This window comes from Plectropomus leopardus, chromosome 2 (genome assembly GCF_026936395.1).
Source record: "Plectropomus leopardus strain MGB_pleo_1.0 chromosome 2, ASM2693639v1, whole genome shotgun sequence".
Classification (NCBI taxonomy): domain Eukaryota; kingdom Metazoa; phylum Chordata; class Actinopteri; order Perciformes; family Serranidae; genus Plectropomus; species Plectropomus leopardus.
In genome coordinates, this window is record NC_142177.1 from 10,224,524 (window position 1) to 10,241,344 (window position 16,821).

General features: G+C 40.0%; 1 protein-coding gene across 2 annotated transcripts; it reads left to right on the forward strand.

The window, feature by feature from the left end:
* Positions 1-16,729, forward strand: LOC121953246 (LIM domain and actin-binding protein 1-like). 2 transcript variants are annotated; one of them, XM_042500230.2, is made up of 10 exons: positions 1-136; positions 3,794-3,933; positions 4,752-4,797; positions 8,817-9,215; positions 12,232-12,286; positions 12,575-12,672; positions 13,933-14,011; positions 14,156-14,187; positions 14,297-14,430; positions 14,580-16,729. In XM_042500230.2, the coding sequence occupies exons 2-10, from the start codon at positions 3,815-3,817 to the stop codon at positions 15,646-15,648; spliced, it is 2,031 nt and encodes a 676-aa protein (XP_042356164.2). In that variant the 5' UTR covers positions 1-136; positions 3,794-3,814; the 3' UTR covers positions 15,649-16,729. The 2 variants fall into 2 exon arrangements, with proteins under 2 accessions (XP_042356164.2, XP_087940604.1); XM_088084478.1 differs by lacking the exons at positions 1-136; positions 3,794-3,933; positions 4,752-4,797 and adding an exon at positions 5,109-5,203.
* Positions 16,730-16,821: the final 92 nt, after the last annotated feature.

Below are 16,821 nucleotides of genomic sequence, written 5' to 3' on the forward strand. Positions count from 1 at the left end.
GCTCTTCCACTCCCATGACACCTTTCGGTACACTCCACCTCTGCCTGCGCACACCGGGCGGTGACGCAGAGGCGTCGGCGAGTGTCAGGTGTCTTAAGGTTTCACAAAAAGAGCGACTCAACGGAAGTTCGCACAGGTAAGACAAAACTCGAAGCAAGGACGTGAAAATAGACGTAAATAAATCGAATTAGGGCTGCTGTGAAAGTGCGAAATGTGTGTATTTTGAAAAATAAAACGAGCCTTTGAGGCGTTGATATTTTGAAAATAACGCACGTGCACTTGTAGTACTTTGTCCTGCTCTCATAGGACTAACCAGTCCAGCTGCTAAGTCTGTGCTATCGTTTAAGCTTGTCAATTTAGTCCTTAGTCTAAAAACAATTTAGACAAGGTAAAACTATATAGCTATGAGGTTACATTTACTGTATAGAGTTTTGCTTTTTACGCCATAAACGGTCTTCACGCGCTTACAGTGTCACACACCTAAAATTAATCAAATGACATGTCTGTGAGCACGGCAGCTGATCTTCAACAGAAGTAATGTCTGTTCATTTTGTCGCCCCAGTGCTGATTCTTTAGCTCAATTGTTTCCACATAAACAACAGATTTTTTTGCTTTTAGTTTTGAATAAGAATCGCCTCTGAGGTCATTCATGTCTTAAGCAATGCGGGCTCCTCCTTAGCCATGACTCATACTGTATCTGACGGTGTTGTGGTTACTTGTTGTCAAGAGGAACTTGGTTTAAAGTGAAGGTTAAAGGTCACAGTATCCACCTTTCACTGATAACAAGCGATGGAGATGGAGGTAAAGGCTGGTGTTTACATGATCACATTTCAAAAGCTCATATCTCATAGTGTCATGGTTTTAAGGCTCCCAGGCTGAAACAGGGCCACGATTGTTTACATGTTGTTCCCTTTGTTACCTCTGAGTAATAACGATTTAGTTAATGTTCTCTCTCCCAAAGTTTCAATTCATTGTGCCAGAAGGTGTGGTGGTGAAGCAAAAAAATACTGTGTGTAATGTGAAGTTACCACGGCAATTTATAAAAGATTAAATTTAACTATTGACAAATAAAACAGGTAAAATTGTCATGAATAATCCTGCAAACTCTACCTGTGAATCCCATGTCTAACCTGGAAGAAGTTCCACTATTAAAACTCAGATTAACCAATTATAGATAAATGTAATTCTATCCATTATCTGTCGGACTTGAAAAGGTTTTTGCACCTGTGGTATATATGTATTTTTAAATGTCTCTTACTTACAAATAATGGCGTGTGCAGTTTCTGTTTGTTTCTGTTTGATGTGCAGAAACTGATGTGCAGTTTCTGTTTGATGTGACCTACACATCACAACAACTGAAGGTTGTCTGTTTTATTTATAATATTATATTATTATGATATTGTTTTGTTAATCAGTACTGTCAAGATAATTACTCTTATGCTTTCCAAACCAGGTAAAACAAAAGAAAGTCAGAATATAAAGCATTGAGATTGTTTTCAAATACAGGAAAAACACGCTATGACCCCGCCCTATTCTTTATTTAAATCACAAACATTTCCTGCTGTGCACCGGTATTGATTTTCAGCTGACAGCTCTGTTCAGCTCTGCTATTTTTTCATGAGTGAGCACTTATAAATGAGTCAGAAGAACTTGAATTTGGTTCTCATTTTTGCAGGAAGTTCATATGTTCTCCCTGTTTTTCTTCGGTTGCTTCGGCTTCTTTCAACAGTTTAAGGATATGCAAAAGAGGTAGACTGGTGACTCTGAGCCCAGTACACCCGTGTTATCCTTGTGACAGACCAGCCTGTCGTCCAGTGCATGTTGTCTTGATATTCTGCAAAATGAATAACAGAGTAGAATGGAGAAGTTAGCTAATGATTTCAGCATGGCCATCAAGTGAAACATTTTTGTGCTTAAACCCAGATACCCATTTGATAGTAACCATACACAGCACAACTACAAGGTAAACTTACTTGCCCATCAGGCCTCAAAAACCTGTAGCAACAGTAAACAACCCCAAGCTATTCACATGTGAGAAACCTAATAGAAGTACTTGAGCAGTGGCCCAGCCTTTATACATGGGCGGATTATGAGGTAATGAGCCCCTGGGCTCAGACATGCAGAAGGCCCCACCACCTCATAGGAGCAAAACACAGACTTTAAAGTTGTTTAGGCTCTTATTGTTGTTGTTGTTTTGCATATCTCTGTTATCATTACACACCTGTGGTTTTGTGTCTCTCTGTAGCTGCGCTGTGTCTTTTTGTAGTCATTAAGTTTCTTTGCAGTTGCTTTGCATCTCTGTAGTTGTTTGGTGTCTCTTTGTGGTCCTTTTTGTCTCTGGTCATTTTTGTGTCTCTTTGTTGTCATTTTGAGTCTCTTTGTGTATGTTTTTATGTCTCTTTGTAGTTGCTTTGTGTCTCTGTGGTCATTTTGGTGTCTCTTTATGGTTGTTGTGTGTCTTTGGTCATTTTTGTGTCTCTTTGTCGTCATTTTGAGTATCTTTGTAGTCAGTACATGTCTTTTTGAGGGACATTTGGCAGGTGAAGGTCAGTGGGGTCCCCTTACACTTTGGGCCCCTAGGCCTGTTTAGTAATTCATTCATGCCTTCATATGATTGTGCTGTGTCTAACTAAATTTTGCCTCTGCTCATCTGAAAACGCAAACACTAGCCTGACAGTAAGTTAATGTAATTGCATTTGATTATATATAATTACAGATTATTAATATGTAATATATACAATCACGTATTGTATTTATCTAAATGAGTAACTCTATCATACAGGTAATACAGTCAGAAATGTAGATGTGTTTGACTTTCTTCTTCTTTGTTTTTTTAATCAGGGCTATGTTGCAATTGAGCTCAGTCCAAAGTCCTCACACTACTTGTCACCCGTATCGCTTTGCATCTGAGTGGTGATATAATAGGTGCACCTGAGTGAAAAGGCCCACATAGTAAGAGAAATGGTTATGGAGTCTATCAGCTATGCACAGTGGTGATTTAAACACATGGTTATAATACACTGTCTGAGCACTGAAAGGGAGATTCATGATCTAACATTAAAATGTCTCTCCAGACGCAGACGCTGCATCAAAGGCTCATCATCCGTCTGCATTTAAATGTGGGTTTGTTGGAGTGAAGTCAGAAAAAGACTGTGTGCCGTGCAGTGTGGTTATGGTCTTTTATGAACGTTGCCCATGGCGAGTTGTCCCCTCGTAATGATAACATGCTCACACTCTTGTGTCTCCATCTTGCAGTCATGCAGCACGAGCTGGAGTGCAAGTTTGAACTTGTGGACGTGTTTGTTTGCATGCATAACTATATGCTCACATATTATGGACAAGCACCCTTTGGTATGTGTGTCAGGCAGTGGGGATGTTTAGAGGTAAAGTGATGGAGAGCATGTTACAAACTTGCAGATGAGTGATCTCAGTCAGCAGATAGATCTGACTCTAGACTCTGGCACCGACCCTCTGAGGAGTCTGTACACGTCGAAATACTTTTGCCATGCAGTAGTGTCAGTATGGTGGTCTCACTTGCCCGAAGAACACAGCTTGTAGATCTCAGATGAAGTGTAGACTAGTGAACAACTGCAGACAAGAGGATGGAGAACAATATTTTATTATCTGGCTACAAGAAGCTAGAATTTTTCAAGCTGGTTTTTAATCAAATCAAGTATCAGATTTGGCATTAGGTGATAGTTAACAGAATGCCTGAAGTTTAGTTTACTGCAATAAGGTTTGGGAAATATTTTAGCACTGAACATGGCTAATGGTGGTTGTGTTTGTATTTCAGGTATTGAGATAGCTGCCAGAGATGGAGAGTGGTCCATTCAATCGTCGGTCCTGGGCGGCGCAGTCCTTACGGGTCACTGCAAAGGAGCTGTCACTCAGTGGACGAGGCAGAAACAATGCCCTTGCTGAACGCTTCTCCAAGTGAGTAACACCTGGTTTTCAGGGCTGTAATCAACCAAAGAAGAACTTGGTTGACTGAAATCCTACCTACTCTTAAGCCAGTCGACCAAATAAAGGGGGAAAAAAAATCAGCACGTTATCTTTAGGTTAAATAAATTGCCACACTGCACTGAGAACACTCTACCTGGTAGCGCTGTGTGTCCAACACACAGAGCTTGATATTAACACTTCCTCAGGGAAAGTAAACTCTGTGTTCAGGCAGGAATGCCTCCTGTGAAAAATAAATGCGATCTCTAATGTTATATCATCTGAAAATAAACTGCGCGCTCCAATACTTTCCCACCTGAGCTGTGTGTTCGAGTCTGTCTCACCACAGTCTGTTGAACAGGACTGACGAGAACAATGTGACACACTGGACACTTAAGAACTTTGGGGTGGACGATGTTATATACAACATAATAATGTTACTAGAAATATATTTCTCCCTCATTTTATTTCTGCAGCCAGAAAACAGTCAATAACCCATTTTTGACTAAGATAATATTGTATTAAAAAAATGACCTCTCAGTATTTGATAGGTTATTTTTTTGTACTATACAGTGCATGTTTAAAGATAAAACATACTTCTTAAGAATTATAACAAAAATTACATCGGAACCATATCTAAAATATAATCCAACAAACTAAAATGTAAAAAATTCTAAAAGTTTTTTCTTTTCACAGTGTACATTTTATTAACATCTTACAAGATTCTTGACTGAAGAAGCACCTCGACCCCCAGAAAGTCTGTGTTTTTGTTTTGCATCACCAGAGGTCAGTGTTGTCTCTGTCTCTCTCAGGTACCAGAGAGCTGCTGAAGAGGCAAATTCAGAGAAGAAAAAAGGAGTAAGTGCACATAAAAAATCTAAATCTATGACACGTTTTGTTTGCAGCATTTTGATAAGGCTCTCCTAGCAACTCACGTGAGTAAATGAAGTGTGTGTGTGTGCTGCATGTTTTGCTTCATTTGCTCTGCTTGTGGTGCTAAACTAATTACTGAGCGCACACACACACTCACCATGCCAACACCCCGTCTGGGCCAAATGTCTTGTCTTGCCCGACCTCTCATTGGCCACTTGTTGCGATGGGCAGGCTATCAAACCCATAATCCCACTTCAATGTAATCCCCTTGAAATGCTCTTTGTGGCTCCAACTGTAGGTTAGCTGCTTTGTCAGTGTGAAAGACTCATAAACAAAGCAGGACTGAGCTTAAATGAGTAACTGATCGGCTAATACCATGCAGAAATATAAGGTAATGTCGCCTTGGATTTACTGTATGAAATGTGACCATTGTGTACCAGTTTGTGTGTGTGTGTGTGTGTGTGTGTGTGTGTGTGTGTGTGTGTGTGTGTGTGTGTGTGTGTGTGTGTGTGTGTGTGTGTGTGTGAGCCAGCTTCTTTAAGAGCTTTTAAGCTTCTATAGTATTTGTTTAATGATGTGACAAAAACAAGATTGCCTTGTTTTTTTTATTTCAGTAGAAACGTGATATGAATGCACTACATGTGAGAGAAGCTTTCCTGTGTTACTTATTTTCATGAAGCGCTCAAAGAACAGACCTTAAAAGATGCTCTGAAGGCAAATTTCTGCCAAGTTCAGGTTCATCTTTGATTAACATTTTTGTGGGATTCATCATAGATTCTAATCATTTTCAGGAACCATTGGTATGTTTGGATATGAGCTGATGCCACTGTTACAGGCATTTGGGAGTCTAGCTTAAATATTTGAGGATAACTCAGGTTTGAATGAGCAGCGCAAAAGACCATCTGTCTGTCTGTGGGTGTGTGTGTGTATGTGTGTGAGGGGGAGATGGGGGGAGGGGGGTTTCAAACAACAAGGATGTCCAAATAGATTAATTACATTGATACAAAAAAAATGTTTTAAAAAATATGAAACATTGTTTTGGCCTCAGCTTCTCAAATGCGAAGATTTGCTGCTTTTCACGCTTTTCACTGTTATTATTGATTATTGTGGAGTTTTTGAACATCTTCAAACTTGTATGGGGCATCTGTGGTTATACTGTAAATTACAGATCCAAATTATTCAACAGATTCCCGGAAAAATACAAAAAATAATTGTGATAAGAATCTGAGAATTTTGTTTCATCCGCATCATTCACTCCTGTCTTCTTATATCCCTAATTGGTGTTAGGGATAGTTACCACCACATATATTTTTTTTGTGAGTGCATTGGGGAGATGCTTCTCCTGCACTCTGCACACAAGCTTGACGCTCTTTAAATTGGTCCACATGGAGTCTCAAAACTTGCTGGACCTCAGACAGTGGAACTAATAACTGTCTTCCAACTCCAAGTGTGTGAGTCAGAACTGGACCACAAAAAGGCCCACTAGATGACTCAACACACCAAATATTGATGAATTTGTGAAGGTCAGGAAATTAAACCTCAGCCTGTTTCATGTAAAATGCTGCTTCAAATGCTTTCACCCTGACCAGAATACAGTTCTCTATAAACATACTTATTGTGGTCATATTTAAAGTAATTAAATATGATGCAAAATGTTGTCATTCAGCTGTTTTGGTGCTGAAGAATCTTGTATCTTGAAATGACATTGCTGAAGCACTGCCAAAACATACATAATGTTGCGGATAATTTGACCTTGCTTGCCCAATAGCTTCCACTTAAATATATTGTGGTGATGTCAGCATTACTACACAGGAGGGGAAATGTATGGAAAAATGCAACAGCACACTGACTAAATGTGGAAAAACCGAGACATGTCAAAATCTCATTTTTCTTAAGACATCTCAGGCTGTTAGTCATCTGTTTTGTAAAAGGATGAATGTTTTCAGAATGAACTTGTACTAATATTAAAGAAAAGGGAAACATTTGGCGGTGTTGCAATTAATTCGGTTATTATGCAATAGTTTTACTGGTCTTACCCACTTGAAATCAAATTGGGCGGTATGCAGCCCATGAACTAAAATTTGTTTCACACCCCTGTAATTATCAGTAATTATCAATGAATCATTAAAAAAGGAAGAGATGGGTTTGGTACATTGGTCTTTCTTTCCAGGATCTGGTTTGTTCACAAAGGAATATGTTTGAAAAATGAAGGCATATGTATTCTTGAGCAATATTGTAGAGGAGCATTCACACCTTTACAGTGTGCATTGTCTCATTTTTGCTAATAGACCTGTTTTAACACTTCCAGTAATCAAGTCAGTGTCATCTCCAGTGTATACAGGATGCAGCTGCATGGATTTTAAATTGCGTTAAGCTAAAACACTCCTAAATTTAGTCAGTCATAGAGTTAATATAACATTTGAAGCTAATACTTTCAAAGCTGAGAACTCTATGGCCTCCTCAGATAAATTGCTCATGAAGTGTTTTGCTTGTTGTTGTGTGTCATCTGGTGCTGCCAGAAGAGACACAGTGTTAAATTTTTTTTAGAAAACTCTATTGTGACTCATTCCAGCTTTCACATGATGCTTTTTTTGAACGGCTTTTGTTCTTTCTCTGTCCCATTTCTGCTCCATCTTTGTGTATATTTACGGTTTTTTGGAATTCTTTTGCTTTTGCTCAAACATTTTTTCCAGTCTGTGAAAATAAGTGCTATGTTGACACATTTTTTAGAGTGCTATTTAATCAGAAATAGTTTGAGCGGAAAAATGTCCGAGCCGACACAGCGAACAAAGAGTTAACTTTTCCCTGAATGTATCATTTCCTGCTCTGGTTTCCTGGGTATTCTCTCTCTCTCTCTCTCATTCACTCTGCTGGTGTTAAAGGGGCTGGACTAACTCTTACGAGCAGATTTTGTGTAGCCGCTAACAACTGGGAGAGCTCTGTCTCTCAGCACACTGACCTGTAGAGACGGACCATCCACAGGACTCTGTTTTTATTTTCTGTCAAATTTATTTTTATGGGTACTTCATCGAATTCACAGAGGTTTCTTCTTTTGTCTTTTTGCTTAAAAAAAACAAAAAAAACCCGGGAACAATCTTGTCACTGTCCAGTTCTCTCCGCTCACCCTGGACTTGCCTCACAAAGACAGTAATTGTGCGTCTTTTTTTTTTTTTTTTTGCACTCTTGTTTCTTTCCCCATTTGTTCAGTTCTTTATTCCTATGTTCTTCTTTCTTTTATTTCTTATTTGTAATTTTAATTTATTTATTGATGTGTATCACATTTAGTTTGATGTAGTAAGCAAAGATAATTAAGTCTTTTGTGGACTTTTTTTTTGTTTGTCATCTTCAATCATCTTTAAGTTAAGCTTGTTTTTTTTAAGGAATTGTGGGTTTCATAGTATAATGGTGTTTTAATGTTTCCTACTGAGCTGACCTTAGCTTGGAGGCTTGCCTACAAAAGCTCACAGTGTTTTACCAGATTTATTAGTTGATCGGTTTACTTATATGAGCGTGATTTATCCACACGTCCGCATCCTCTTTCTTCAACGTGTCATTCCTCTTTTATAATTAAGGAAGTTCCCGGAGGTCACACAGCAGTAGTGTTCCTCCTGTTGTGCTGTTGTGCTGCCTGCTGCTCAGCGTGTTTTATTGTCACGAATGACTGAGTGGTGAACAGAGCTCTCCTCTGCCTGCACGCTCGGCCCTGTTAACTTTATCTTGAGCCAATCGCTGCCCTCAGCGGCTGCAGCAAAACATCTACTTCCTGGACCAACTTTGAACAGCTGTTCGTCTAATCTGTCAGTGAAGCCCAGCTCAGAGTCTGGCATTTCCTTTATTCCATCGTGCTGAATCGGGCTTTAAGCTGTCTGTAAAGTATTGTGTATGTTTGTTGCCAAATGGAAATACTTTCAGCCTGCAGAAAATGACAGGAAGAAGACTAAAATGCTTTCGATTTGCAGTGTCTGGAAAGTCATTTTCAACTTTTAATCTCGTCTTCCTCACAGTCCTCTGAGAGTGTGTCAGCCTCCCTGCGCTCTGGCAACCTGAGTGCTCTAAAGAAGCGCTGGGAGCAACAGGACAAGCCTTCCTCCGTCCCACCGGCCAGCCAGTCCAGCTCTCGCTGCAGGCCTCCATCTCTGTCCAGGTCTACTTCTATCACCGAGCCCTGTCCTCCACTAAAGAGCCCCGGCCTGCCCACCTCTCAGGGAAGTCAACTTACAGTCAACTGTGTCACGCAGCCAGCAACAGCTCCAGACGCATCCAAAGGTGAGGAGCAGAGAGCGAGACCTGAAATGCTTGAAGAGCAAGTTCCAACCAGCCCCTGTGCCTCTTATGAAAAACCCCGAGTGCCCCTGAACAACCTGAAGATGAAGTTTGAGAGGGGAGAGGACACCATGAGCAAGGTAGCTTCACACAGATCATTTACTGCTTCTTGAGGCTTCTTATTTTGATACATTTGAGATAATGAATAAGTTTACATGCATTAAATATTCCAGTTTTTGCCCTTATTCCCAGAAAAGACTTGTTCCCACTAAGCTGTTTACTTGGCAAATGACAATTAATATTGCATTCATATCCAAAATAACCCCCGATTTTAGCACCTTTGTGTTTTATATGTCCAAAAATGCTCCTATAGTCCGAATAATGATAAAGAAAGATCTCACATCTTAATCAGAAAATACTTAATTTGGTAAAAGACGTAATTCGAAATAATCAAACTCAATATGGCGTTTACATGACAAGAGTCAAATGCAGAATATTTGCAGTAATAACGGAATATTAGTCTGCATGTAAATGTAGTCACTGTATTAAAAATAGAAAGACAACCCCTTGATACATGAATAATTACACAATTTCAGCCCCCACAGAGCTGGCACTAAGGTTGTCAGTCCATGCATGTATTCACCATTAATTGAGATATTTGTTAAATACCATGTTTGTTTGCATGAATGCTTTGCGAATGAGGTTCTAAGTCTCTTCTTTTTGCCAGTTTTGACAGCTGTGCATCTACTGGCCATGTTTCAGGCATTAACTGTAACCACAGTGTGGATGGCTGAGATTCGCTCTACTGATGTTGGTCAGCCCTGTAAAACGAATTTTCTGATCCCCTCTTAAGCGGAAAAAAAGGGCCGACTGTTTCTCACATGTGGTTAACTTTATGTTGCATAACCTGAAGCTGATTTAATTAGCGTCTTTGAAGGAACTCTTAACCACTCAGATCCTAATTTACAAGGCTTTTTATGCACTAATTATCCCGCCTCACAGCAAATCAAAAGTAACTGATATTAAACTGAACAGAACACGGTAATTAGCTGCGTTATTTCTATTGTGCATCTGAGTAATTAGTTTACATATGTAAAAGAGACTGATAGAACAATGTTTTTTTCATCCAGCAATATCAGTTAAAGCCAGGCTCTTTTTTCTTTGACCGTAATACCCGGTGCTGTGCGTAACTGTGTAAGTTTGTCATATTCTTTATATTTAGTGTTGTTTCTTGTATTCTTCCTGCTGTTGTCTGTATTTTCTAAGTTGTTTTGTCCGACCTGGATTTTGCTCCTGCCCGCCCCCCGCGCGTCTTTCTCCCTCTTGGCCCAAAACAACAAGCACTCCACTCTTCACCTTCCATAACAGAGGAATGCAGGGACATTCCTAACCCAGGGCTGTGTCTTTCTTCAGAGGATCACCTCTGAGGAGGCAACTGCCTTTATCTCACTTTCCATTTGCCTCAGTGTGTATTCTGGATAACCAACAATCCCGGGCTTCAGTTGCAGATTTTGGTTTTTTATGTCATATTGTGTGGGTTGCTGTTTGTGCAGTAGGCAATACACCACTGCATGAATTCATGTTGATAATCAAGTGAAAAGGAACAAAATTCAAACTCTTGTCTGTCACATTTTACTTAACTTGCATTCTTGTCACTTTTGCATCTCCGGCAGCTCGGGAGGTTGTAGTCTTTTAAAAATGCTTGGAAAGACGAAGTGTGAAAGTTACTGGTGAACATTTGCAAGTTAGAATAGGAGCGTTTTATAGCATTTACTCTGTCAATACTGGCTCAAGAGTGTTGAAATTCTTTTTTAGTGAACACACGTTCTTCAAGTGCACCAATGCCGTCTTCTGGCTGAAGCTTTTGAGTGTTGTTGTACAATGCAGTTGGTGTTCGTATTTACGCGACTGAGGAAGATATGTGGCACAACAGGACTCCACAGTGAAGCAGCCTGAAGGAATGAGCTGTTTTAATTGGCCAAAACGCTTTTCCACAGGATAACTGCTGAGAGAGAAACTGTCTGGTTTACTCATTTGTGTTGGTGACACGTGGGCACTCACACACACACACACACACACGCACACACGCACACACGCACACACACACACACACAGCTCATTCTTTTAGTAAAGTGTAGTGGAATAGTTTTGGTCCTTTAGACTGCAGGTCAGAGGCATGTTGGAGTTTGTTCATGCAGATACCTGATATTTTTTTCCACTGAAAACAGAGGTCAAACTAGCCAATGGTAATAACTGGTTACTGTGGTACTTGACCTGTTTTGTCTTTAGTGAAATAAAGTGTCATTTTATTTAAAATAAATTGAATTAAATAAATTAAGTGTCATTGAAATGGACCCTAAAGTTTGGTTTAGTTTTGAAAGTATGTTCCCAAACGGCTTCTTATAACACCTTGTCAGAGGTCTTCATGGGATCACAAGAAGAAAGCCCTTACTGTCATTGTGCTTCATACAGGGAAATAGTAATGGTAGAATATGGAGTTACAGTGTCTCTTAAGCAGCACATCTGTCAAGAAAACTCTGGAAAATGCCTGAAACACGGAAGATGTTTAAAGTTAATTTGAAAACCTGGGGGTTTGGTGCTGTTTTACACAGAGGTATTTGGTTCTGCCCATGCTCCTCAACACAGTGCTGACCTGTGTGGGATGCTTTTACACTGGTCCTGATGACTTATATATAATATATATATATGATATTGTTTTTTTCAATACCTATTACGAGTAGTTAATGACCCCGATAACCAATATTTGGAACTGATCTGCATTCACAGTGAAAATGAAAATCTCCCTGTCAACATTTAGAATTTGGAATATAACAAACTCCAACTTAAAACTTTGTTTAAATGCCTAAAGCAAATGTTTATTCAGCTTTTTTTTATAAAGTCAAGTCAAAAGAAAAAAAAAGAAAAAATAGCTCGCTGAGGTTTTACAAAAGTAGGTCCACTTTCTAGCATCACAAAAAATACTTTATGGCCACCACATAGTAGTAATATAGTGGTCTGAAAAAAACTCCTCTTAGATAAAGAAACATAAATGCCAGTGGATTGGTGTTTTAAGGTGGTCGGTGCATTTACAAGTACTAAATAGCATCAGTTTTGTAAACCGGACCTCTGATTCCACCAATCATTTTACTCATGCAGGGTGGCAGGACAACCCGTCACAGTACTTCATCAGAGGACATGGACCAACATGGAGGTAAAGACAAACACACACAAATACACTCAGCCCTTTGAATAATTAACTGAGGTTCTGTGTATTTCAGTGATGCATTACACACAATTAAATTATCATCTCCAAAACTTTACCTAATAAATAACTAATAAATTACAAGCAGGGAACACAATAGTGTGTGCCATAAGTAGATCATGAATAATACTTTCACACTAAAGAGCAAACATTTAGTAAAAAAAACAGCCACAGTAATCATGTGTTGAATGCAGAGTACAGTTAAAGCATCAAGTTGGATTATCTCTGCTGCTTTAGGTTCGTCCGTGCCTGACAGAGTGCTGGAGTCCACATCCATGAGGGAGAAGATGGCCAAGTACCAGGCAGCTGTTTTGAAACAAGGCACCACTCGCTCTGTGAGTTCATGTAGCGGAAGCTGAAATCAAAACATATAGCTATAGACATATATATACATATATATATATACACACACACACACACACACACACACACACACACACACTTACTCACGCGTGCGCACACACACACACACACACACACACACACATATATATTTTCTCAAATGTATTTAACTTTTGTGAAAATATTCAAAACCTGTCACACTTGGGACTAAGGACCCAAAAGCAGACAGACAAAACGGATGTTAGGGAAAAAAAGAGTTCTTTTATTACAATAAGTAAAGTGTGCAGGTGAGTGATTAACAACATGACTGGCTGAGGTGAGGGCTGATCCGTGTTCTTGAGGGCTTTTTTCAGCTGGAGGTGCGGACAGGATGGCTTAGCAAAAAAAAAAACTGGCAAGAAAGGAAAAAATGGACAAGATCTGAATAAAGCTGGACATGTCAGGCAATGTACGGCCACAATCTGGCAGGGTATGACTGTCGAGCTGGCTCTCTTGTAGGTCGCAGGCTAGATTGCAGACAGGTGTGTTGACTGATGAGTGCCACAAGGTGTGTAGAGTAAAGGAGTACTGGTTCCCAGTGGGTTTTATAAATAATATGTTGAATAGTATAAATATTAAAAACAATTGCTACAGACGTTTTTGAAAACCAATAGTCATAAATAATACAATTTTAATTGCAAGTTTCAAACAAATAGCCAGTTTTGATTGATTGTTTTTCCACACGTCAGTTAAGTTTGATTTTTAGATAACTATATCTTGTGTATTATTGGGAAATGTGACTTCTCTAAGTTAATGGAAAGTTAAAAAAATCCTAATAATTACCACATGTGATAGTTGCAAAAAAGTAAATAAACAAATGATTTAAAATAAATCACACAGAGGTAGATTGATGGACTCAATGGTCATCACAGTATTTAACAGTTTAATGGAGTTTGAACTGAAAAAATTAATACACTGGACACCTTTAGACTAAAAGAAATGGTCTGAAATAAGTCAATTCTCATGAACCAGATTTCAAGGAACCAAAAGTAAAGTATACATGTAGAAGCAACGGAGGCAACATTGTGTATCAGTGATTTACGTCTTCCTCCACCAATTTAGCCACTAAAGTTACTGTGTGTACATTGTTTGCTATGTTGCTTGTTTTTATTCCTTCCTTCCTACAAATACTAGAAATAGGGCTCTAGTTCATTATGTAACAGCCAGTTGACGAGTTTTTTCCCCTCTTTTCTTTCCGTTTGTGTTACTTGCAGGGTCTAGTTCCAGAGGTGTCTGCTGCAAAAACATCTGCACCATTAAATCAGAAACACAGTCCTGCACCTGAGTGCAATGGTGAGTCTTAGTGGTCACTCCAAGGACATGGTCCACGTTAATGTGCTTAATTAAGTATTACCCAAACAACTTTTGCACCCAGAATGAGATACATCTCGGTTTGACTGCTCTTTCTGTCTTTTTTGTGTGTTTTGTCTGTTTCAGGGGAGAGCAGCGAGCAACCCAAAGCATCAAAGGTGAGTCATTCATCGTAACAAGCAGGAGACGCGCATGAAGCTTCAAAAGAAAGATCTCATTTCACCCCTTGATGATTATGAATCTATAATACTGTCATTGTGTGTTTAGAAGTTCAGCCCACCGGTGAGGGAGACGTGCATCGCTTGTCTGAAGACGGTGTACCCGCTGGAGAGGCTGGTTGCTCTTCAGCATGTCTACCACAAAAGTTGCTTCCGCTGTGTTCACTGCAGCACAAAGCTCAGGTTAGTCTGGCACTGTCGCATATTTCCCGGAGTTTCATCATGTCTTTTGATCCGAATTATATTTTGAAAAGCCTCCTCAGTGGCTGACTTTAAGAATCACAAAAAAGGGACATTTACAAAATACTATTTTTGCTACTTTTTATTTGTAGTCTTGGGAACTACGCCTCTCTGCATGGTAACGTCTACTGCAAGCCCCATTTCAGCCAGCTGTTTAAAGCCAAAGGAAACTACGACGAGGGCTTCGGCCACCGTCCTCACAAAGAGCTCTGGGAGCCCCGAGCTGATGGAGAAGAAGGCGAGGAGCCGGTGACGCCAAAGGAAAAAGAGGGACCAGCAGTGCTGACGCATCCAGCTGAGAGCATCTCAGACAAAGAGGAGAGCCCAGCTGTGGAAACATCCTCGCAGGTTAAAGTTACAGACCTCACCGCCTTACTGGAGACACGTGTGCAGACAAAAGCCAGGTCTGATGAGAAGTCTGCAGAGAAACCAGCAGAGAAACGCAGGCTGAGGGTCGCCTGGCCTCCCCCGGCTGGCGAGCGCCACTCTGGGACAGAAGCACTCAGTCCAGTCACAGAGGGAGTTTCCTCTGGCCGACCCTGGAGAGCCAAGTGGCCCCCAGAGGACGAGGCGCCAGCATCCTTCCAGAGCTCAGACCGGGCCGAACTGAAGAGCCTGAGGAGGAGCTCTTCTTTAAAGGAGCGCAGTCGGCCTTTTACGATCGCAGCTAAACCAAACCCAACAACCGCTCTGGGACCCCGGGAGCCTCGTCGCCCGCTCAAATCCCTCCTGGAATGGAGAGCATCATTCGAGGAAAAACACTCATCTGAAGAAGCACCCAAGGAAAATAAGCCAGAGCGTCAGCCGGTGAAACAACAGGAAAAGAAAGAAATGCTTCAAATACCAAGCGAAGACGTGAAAGGTGAGGCCGTCTCAGAGGAGGTGGAGACCAAGCCACAGGAAGAAAAAGTCCAACAAGAGCAGAAAGAAAAAGCAGCAGCAGCAGCAGAGAAGATGGCTGTAGACGAAGGCTCTCATAGAAGCGTCTCTCCGGATATTTCACCGTCCCCCTCTCCACCTTTACAGCCAAAACAGAACCGCGGCTCCCAGGATGTGGGCTTCTGGGAGGAGGACAAAGAGGGAAGTGATGCCGAGGAGCTGAGCGCAGAGGATATAATCAAGAGGAACCGCTACTATGACGAGGAGGACTCTGACTCATAGAAACATGTTTCAGTCTTACTATCACACCCATCCACCATATAACACTTGTTTTCTCAGTTTATATGTAGATCACAAATGTAGCTTTGCCAGATTTGATAGTGGTATAGCAGAGATGCAAAAAACAGTGGAATAGTTGTGTGAGAGTGCATTTATATTGCAACAACTGCCTTTAATTGTTAAAGTACAAATAATTTTTTTAAACTTTTTAATTATATACTGTAAAAGAATCAAACCGAGCTTTTATATGAGTCCTGATTAAACTGGAAGGTGGGCCTCTGTTAATTTACATCATCTCGATAATTATATGCACCGTATTATTTGCAGGTACCGTGTCCGAAAACTATTACACTCTACGCTGCACTTGAAGTGCTTTTTAATGACAGGCAGCGCGTTGAGCAAAGCAGTCATTATGTGCATTTTTGAATGCAGAAAATACCAAAATATCTTCCACCAAAAAAAGCACACACCAGTACTGCATTTTTAAGATTTTTTTGGAGAGTGAATGTCTTGCATTATGTTGTTCGTGTTTTTACATATTGCCACAATTTAATTGTTAATTGCTGGAAAAAGAAAAACAAACCAAATGAGAATGTTCTCGATTAAGTTTAAGGAAACCTCCAGCTGCTCCAACATGTCCAGCTGACTTTTTATAATATCTCCTCTCATTGGACCATCAGAGGGTTTAAAATGACTGGAAATATTGAAATACTATAGATAGATATATGTAATCCATTGCTTTGCTTTATAGAGCTTTACCTTCTCCCAGCACGTGAATATACAGACAGACAGGCTGGTAAAGCTTAACATTGTCCTGCAGGGGGCCCTCTGGTTTGGTAAATCTGCCTGATCCCAGTCTTTAATTATATTTAACATATCATCTCCCTGGGCCTTCTGGATGTCTTTTAACATTTTCAAAATATGATCCACTTTATATGGTATGCAAAACACTTTATATTTTAAAATGTGCCGTGGAATATATGTTTGCACTGCAGAATATTTTATAATAATTTGTATAATGACACATTGGACATTACAGTCTGAACTGTTATTAAAGAACAATTAAAGATTATGAATAAGCACATTTTTTTTTAAAGTTTATTTTGACTTTATCTTGGGTAAACAAATGAATCTAGTATATGCTCATCAGAGTCTCATGTGTGTTGGAGAACCATA

Coding starts and splice junctions, on each gene's coding strand:
- LOC121953246 (XM_042500230.2), top strand. CDS start 3,815: ATGGAGAGTGGTCCATTCAATCGTCGGTCCTGGGCGGCGCAGTCCTTA. Junction 3,934..4,751: donor CTTGCTGAACGCTTCTCCAA/GTGAGTAACACC, acceptor TGTCTCTCTCAG/GTACCAGAGAGCTGCTGAAG. Junction 4,798..8,816: donor ATTCAGAGAAGAAAAAAGGA/GTAAGTGCACAT, acceptor TCTTCCTCACAG/TCCTCTGAGAGTGTGTCAGC.